At 33.5% G+C, this 7,708-nt stretch overlaps 1 protein-coding gene across 2 annotated transcripts in view; it reads right to left on the reverse strand.

The window, feature by feature from the left end:
- Window positions 1-2,986: 2,986 nt before the first annotated feature.
- LOC117113720 (serine/threonine-protein kinase tousled-like 2) overlaps window positions 2,987-7,708 on the reverse strand; it is a 10,828-nt gene continuing 6,106 nt past the window's right edge. For both annotated transcript variants that reach the window (XM_033257149.1, XM_033257150.1), the window contains 6 exons: window positions 6,255-6,344; window positions 5,873-6,042; window positions 5,193-5,334; window positions 4,826-4,937; window positions 4,040-4,147; window positions 2,987-3,516 (listed from right to left, as the gene is read on the reverse strand). In XM_033257149.1, the coding sequence (XP_033113040.1) occupies window positions 3,343-3,516; window positions 4,040-4,147; window positions 4,826-4,937; window positions 5,193-5,334; window positions 5,873-6,042; window positions 6,255-6,344 (796 nt within the window). In that variant the 3' untranslated portion in view covers window positions 2,987-3,342. The remainder of the gene's footprint in view (window positions 3,517-4,039; window positions 4,148-4,825; window positions 4,938-5,192; window positions 5,335-5,872; window positions 6,043-6,254; window positions 6,345-7,708) is intronic.

A 7,708-nucleotide genomic window follows, 5' to 3' on the forward strand; every position in this document is an offset into this window, starting at 1 on the left:
CCCCCCCCCCAATAACAGTCACCGCCAAGGCCCCACAAACTCTGTGATGCCACTGGTTCAGTTTCTACTTTTTACAAAGCGTAATAATGCACAGCCAGAGTTCAGAAAATTTTATTGTGCCCATGAGCATGGAACTGGATCGATGAATGTATGTCACTCTGGTACACTGACATGTCAATTGTAATGCCAAAACAATGTTTGTGAAAAATGCGTGTTGCAAATCCTTTCACTCATGAAAATGGAAAATAACGAAGTGCTCACACAAATTTTATATTGACTGGTCAAAAAAAAAAGCTGTTTATAATAATGACATCATGAAATAGTTTCAGCAGATGAACAATACGCAAGGAAACATTTTTATTTTTGTGTATTCATACTTTGAATGAAGTTGATAACTTTCAGGTAGATAGGCACAATTTGCGACTACAGTATTTACATTTATCAGGTGAAAATACAGGATGATAGATATATTTTAATGTAAGAATATTTATATTTTGGAAGTTTTTGTCATATTGTTTTGAATGTAATACTGTATTAATATTTTGCATTTAGAACTTTTATTATTTATTTTATTGTTTTATTTAAAAATTATTATGCTTACCTCAGGGAGGTATCGGTATTTTTGTACCATTTGTTTCTGTATATTTCTTTTTTATCCTTTATATTTAGTTGATGATAATCATTGTAGATACCCTGTTATAGTTTGTGAGTAACTAAATAGTTAATTCAGGTATTGAGAAAAAAAATATATATATCAATGTCACTTTTAGCCTGATTGAAGTCAAAAGCATTTTAAAACTATCATGGAAATACTGATAGTATTAGTTGCGTCAATAGTTTACGTTCTATTTGGCAGTGATAACACCTAGAGACTAGTACGCTATAAAAAACTTGCATGCATAAAGGATTTTCTTTTGCATTTGGTATTATTATTATTAATTCAAAGATGTTTAAAGTCAAAGCTGAAAATACAGCGATTCTCTCGCAAGTTTACATTGTGATAAACTTGATTGCCTGTTGACGTATTTAGATGATATTACCTGGTGTGCGGGGAACAAAATTTTGTGAACTACTTAAAGTTGGAAGGTGGTGGTCAGTGGCCGGCTGAAACTTCCTGATATTTTGGTCGTAGAACTTAGTTTTCATGTATAAAACAACCAAGACATCTAGAATGTAATCAGTGTTTGCAGCCTTCATATTTTTCTTCCTAAACTTACCATATGTTGTCCGAATTTTAAAAATTGCTTCAGTAGATATGAAGTTGATGGGTTGTATGTACGAATCGCACTAGCATATCTGCGGCTGGAGGGGTCAGGGAGATGTCTGGGGTGCCAAGGTTTTTCATTGAAAGGCATGAGCTATCCACAAAATCCCTTGAGTATTAAATTTATTTCATGAGAATTGCAAGTTTGGCAGCTACCACATTATTATTATGTTGAATTATCTTATTATTTTATAGATTATTTTTAATATTTATACTTTATATAATTAATAAATGCAATAGTTTACATTCTAAAATTTAAATATTTTTGTTTGTGAAATATAATAATGTGTGATAGAATAAGTACTCTTGTTGTCATTGTGGAATGGGCTCAACTTCCTGGACTATGTGTGAATTCAATTTACAAAGAATTCATATAACACGTGTTATGTCACTAAACAAAAAAAGCCAGTAGTTAAATAAATATATTATATATGATATCTTATAGATTACATAACATCTGACAGCCTCTTGTTTTCATTTGTATCAACTTGCAAATACGTTTATTTCCAGGTGTAAGAATAGAATGGACAATACTATTACAAAATGAGTCTAGGAGACATGCAGAAACAGCTTAACACCATACATTATTCTCTTTTTGTTTTTAAATGGTTTGATCACTAGGATAGGAACAAATCAAAATGGCGTAAATTCCAAAAATCTAAATACAAATAACAATGTAATAATTCTTATCTATATGATTGGACGTTAAAATATGTTGGAATAAGACGAGTTAGGCCTTTGTATTACAGACTGCTGCTACAATTGCTTTAGGAAAAACCAATACAACACAAATACAGTACTAATATCAGTATCAATGTAGAACATGATAAATGTGTCATCAATATTATTTATCACCATTGGAATTATTTTCATTATCAACTAATTGTCATCATCATTGTACTCATCATCAATTATAATAATAATAATAATCATCATCATCTTCAACAGCATACTTGTTCATACATCCAATTCTATTTATCAGCATAATCATTTAATCTTTAATTTAACATATTCAAATCTTTTACTTGCTTTTATTAATCGACAAAATGAAAAATTAATTGGTGAAATATGGTGATCATCCTATTTTGTGGCATAAGGTGGATTTGGGATAATCGGTTTGCTTAGATACACCAACCAGACTGCTTCAATTATTAGCAGTGATCTTGGATACACCAATAAGAATACTTCTAACAATAACTTGATCTCAGATTCATCAATCAGAATGCTTCTAGTATTAGCAGCGATCTTGGATACACCAATCAGATTGCTTCTAACAATAACTGTGATCTTGGATACACTAATCAGAATGCTTTGCTTCTAGTATTAGCAGCGATCTTGGATACACCAATCGGAACAAAAACTGTTATCTTGGATACATCGGAATACTTCTTACACTAGTAGTGACCAGTAAAACCTGACCATATGAGTTGATAGTAAATGCATGTCTTCTACATTAGAAGATGAAGTACAATTGCTCAAGATGAGTTGTTGCCGGACTACAGTCCAGCTTGGCTAGGTGTGTGACTGCCACATGTAACTACAATACACAGGAACAAACCAATTGAGAAAAAAAAAATTCCTTCAAACTTTCCTTTAAACAAACAGCAAATTATAGAGCATATCTGTGCTGTTCTTTAGACACTTCCTTAGTAAAAGCACTTAGAACTAAGACCTGTAAAACAACGTATGGTAACATCCAGAGAATTTGACATCCTGAAAATCAAAATAAACTGCATCTCATAGATGCCCTGTAAAATCACAAACATTTAACACGTGGAAGCAGGAACCAAATTCCATAGAGATACATGCTATTTCTAGTTTTATTCTCTGGATTTCTCAACAGTTTTGTTCAAACAGAGTGCAACCACTTGTGTATCATTTTTAATGGGAACAATTACAACATGGGCACATTCGTGCTGATCGCCATCTGATCAGCGTGTCCCTACGATATGTTTTAGTCCTCAAATTGCTTGAGGCCATGAGCGAGAGCAGCAAACTTCTGTGGTCATACTTGGCATTTTTATCTTCCATAATATTATCTTATATTTAATGTTTTCTTCTTAAACAATTGGAATTGTTCATGAGCCACTGAGGCTGAGGGAACTGGAACTACTGGGAGGGGGCATCATAGTATGACTGTTATTGGTTGGAGTGGCTTTGCGCGAGGGTGGCATCAGGTAAGGATCTCGAGCCAGTCGTAGCACATCTATACGATTGTCTTTCTTGTATTCTAAACAACGACGAACAAAATCCTGCAAGTATAAGAAGAACAACCTCACTTATTATACTATAATCAAAATAAAAATAATCTCAGTCTTATAGGGCATGTGGTCGGTGGTGGTAATGATGTTGATAGTGCTGGTAATTACAATGACAACTATGAAACTGCCAAAGGTGACGATAAATGACAATGATGCCAAAGAATGAAAGGTAATAATACCATCTTTTAATACTTGGATATCTCGGCTAAATATGTTAACCCAGCGTTTTTACTTCACAGCCTACTTGGGATTCTAGGCTCCATGCCTCGGCCCAGCCTCGCCAGGGACCAACTTAGAAAAATCTGGTGAGACATTCTGTCTCACAAAAATTACCAAATTACAAAAACAAATCTTTTATTTTTATCTCCTGGGTGATTTCGCAGCCCTTAAAAAATATTTTGCTGCCAAAAAATGGGGTCGAGGCCCATAATGTATGGACCAACATGCTACCCAAACCCTTGGATTGCACAAATGTCTATAATCTGTTACCTAATAATAACTGAGCCACACTGACCTTAGCTTCTTGGCTAACTGGTGGTTTACTTGGAAATTGCACTACTGTGGCTTTCAGGATTGTATTCTGTTCCAAAATGGATGCTTGAGACAAATTGTGACCAAATGGCTGAAAAGAAAAGACAAAATATATATATAGGAGTAATGTTTTGCCCTACCTCTGCCCGCCAAACACAGAGATCTCTGTGTTTGGTAACGCAACACTTGACCGCCAAAAACGTAGATCTCTGTGTTTCAGGTTTTTTTTACAGAATCCGATAGATGGAATAATTACCGACATGTACTACACTCAGTCTGGACCATAAGTATTTCAATATTTGTTTGTTTAAATTGAGCGTAGCAGTATTGATATACTTTCACGTAATCACGATTATCTCAGCTTCGTTACGCAAAATTGTTTAAATCTCCAAAAGTGAGTCATTTTCATTTTACTGTTATGAGACACAGATTGTGATTAGAATAAAGTGTGTAGTACCATTGTAAAGCTAAGATGTTTGTAGTTCTTGTAGTATTCATTACATGTCAATCTGACCACTTACACACTCTCAACAAGCTTCGGAAAAGTGTTAAAATTTGCTAAAAAGTCTGGTGGTGGCTGATACTATTGTTTCAAACCCCTGGCGGTCAGAGTGTTAAGAAGTACAATAATTCTTTAATGTAAACTACAGGCTATATTAGGACTATGTATCTTTGGTGCAAGTCCTCTAGGCCTATGTATTTTAACCATGTAATTCAGCAAATGCACTGCAAATTGGTTTTACTCTTCTCCATAGTGTATAAAACTAACCTTTTTGCCATAAAGACATTGATAGAAAATTACGCCAATGGACCATACATCTACTTTGGATGATATTTTCGGTGGTCCTTTCCCAACAACAAAACATTCTGGTGGCAAATACCTGCAGCAAAGAATATCAGAAAAAAATTTATATCATAATTACACGGTGCTTTTCCCATTTACTTATTCCCCGACCACATCATTAGCCTTGTCAGCTGTTTCAACTTTAGACAGTACTGCTGTGTCTATGGTTGTTGGAGTCTAATAATGCTGTCTTTATTGTACAGTAAAAAATATATACCAATATTAGGAGTTCTTAGAATTATAGTTAATAAATATGACAATATAATCTGTGTCTTGTTTCTTGACTTCTTACCAATATGTTCCAGCACCCTGTGATGTAAGGTCCATCCCACCTTCATTGTGGTCAAAGTTTTCTTCATCCATAATTTTTGAGAGACCAAAGTCTGTTATTTTAATTTCCCCGCTTGTTGTTCCGGAACTTAATAAAATGTTACCTTCAAAAAAACATTTATTAATATTATCCTAAGCATTAACAATTATTATCAGCGTCATTTTAATTATCATCCTTATAGGGAAAGTAACAAGTTTTTGTCTGTACTAATACAACTTGAATCTGGTTCTGCATAAGTTTAAGTATCATGCTTATACTAATTATTATCATTACATTTGAATAACTATCAAATTAAAATTATCACAACCTACTGATGTCAGAATTACGAATAAACTATAAATTGGTTATAACATAATGTATATATATATCCTAAGCATTAACAATTATTATCAGCGTCATTTTAATTATCATCCTTATAGGGAAAGTAACAAGTTTTTGTCTGTACTAATACAACTTGAATCTGGTTCTGCATAAGTTTAAGTATCATGCTTATACTAATTATTATCATTACATTTGAATAACTATCAAATTAAAATTATCACAACCTACTGATGTCAGAATTACGAATAAACTATAAATTGGTTATAACATATAATATACATTATAACTATTTTCCTCATTCATATATGCATAGTTCTTACCTGGTTTCAGATCATAATGTATAATAGGAGGCTTGCGCTCATTGAGGTACTGCAGCGCCCTCACAGTTTGTATCATGATTGACCTTGCTTCTTTCTCTGGAATCAGTTTTGTTTGTTTCAAGTAGAAATCAAGATCTTTACCATCGCAATATTCTAAGACTGTACAAAATCTAGAAAATATAAATAATTAGTAATTTTGTTTACATCAAGGCAACTGATACTGTACTTTAATCTCAACAGGGTGACACCATGATCGGGCTGTGATTAAAATTGTCTCTTAGCATTTTAAAGTGTGGATATGCGAAGCAAGTCTGGACTCTGGGCAAATGAAGTGTAGAATAAAAAAAGTGTCATTAGGTAATTACTCTAAAGCAATACTCACGAGTTACTATCTATTTCAAAGACGTCAAACAGTTTCACAATTCTATTATGGTCTAAACTCTTGTGAATTTCATATTCCCTTAAGGCATGTCTGTAGACAAAAAAAGATAACAAAAAGTCAGTAATTTGGCAATCTGCTTGTAAGCTATGTCAGATTGTGAACTTGTATTTTAACCTGTAACATATACAGATGAAAGCTTTATTTTTGTGGTTGAAGATGCAAACAAGGTAAAACCAGGGAAGACAATAAGAAAGGCATAAATGGAGATGAAAAAGAAATATATTACCATGAGAGAAATGAACATCATAAAGAAAATATATCATATTATTTATTAAAATAAAAAAAAAGAATAAACAGACATGTGTGAGAAATGTATGAGCATGAGGAGAAATGACTATGAGTACTGTAAGAGATGAAAAAGAAATAAATTACCATGAGAGAAATGAACAGACATCAGAAAGAAAATGGACATGAAAGAGAAATGAATCCACACTGGGAGAAATGACTGAGTGAGAGATGAAAAAGAATAAAACTCTCACAGAAAGAAAATAGACATGAGAGAGAAATGTATGGACATGAGGAGGAATGACTAGGAGCGAGATATGAAAAAGAAATAAATTACCATGAGAGAAATGAACAGACATCAGAAAGAAAATGGACATGAGAGAGAAATGTATGGACATGAGGAGGAATGACTAGGAGCGAGAGATGAAAAAGGAATAAATTACTATGAGAGAAATGAGCAAACAGAAAGAAAGAAAATGGACATGATAAAGAAATGCATGGACATGAGGAGAAATGACTATAAGTGAGAGATGAAAAGGAATAAATAACCATGAGAGAAATGAACAAACATCAGAAAGAAAATGGACATGATAAAGAAATGTATGGACATGAGGAGAAATGACTATAGCCTCAATCGCACTGGATTAAATTTTGGGAATATGTAAACCGTCATCACGGTAAACATTTCTAGGGTAAATGTTACCGTCAATCGCACTTGGACTTTTCAACTCGGTTAGTTTTCCCGAGTAGTGTAAAATTAACTATTGAGGGCGGTACATTTTGACCCGTAACATGACCCATACTGATCTGTTTCTGTTCCTTTGACTGACTAGGCCAACATCATGAGAGCCTAGAATTTCTCCTCCCAATATTTCAGGCCTAGCGAGGCCTAAAAAATCAAGAAAAATGTCATTCCATGCCATACTACTATTTAAGGGAAAGTAACAAGTTAGAAAATAATGGTTTGTTGTCAACTAGTCGAATAATATCAATACAGCACAGTAGTATAAAATTTGTGCGAAAATCGAAATGTACATGTAGTGTCTGGACTACAAGACTAGCATACCTCGTGTGTTGTTCGGACATGTTGTTAAATCAGGACTGGTGAATGAATAAACAACGAATGGCTATTGTAGAGCTGGAATATTGTTTATTGTGTCATTTAATTG

Source organism: Anneissia japonica, unplaced genomic scaffold (genome assembly GCF_011630105.1).
Source record: "Anneissia japonica isolate Jap-2015-1 unplaced genomic scaffold, ASM1163010v1 scaffold718_len1063573_cov188, whole genome shotgun sequence".
Taxonomy (NCBI): domain Eukaryota; kingdom Metazoa; phylum Echinodermata; class Crinoidea; order Comatulida; family Comatulidae; genus Anneissia; species Anneissia japonica.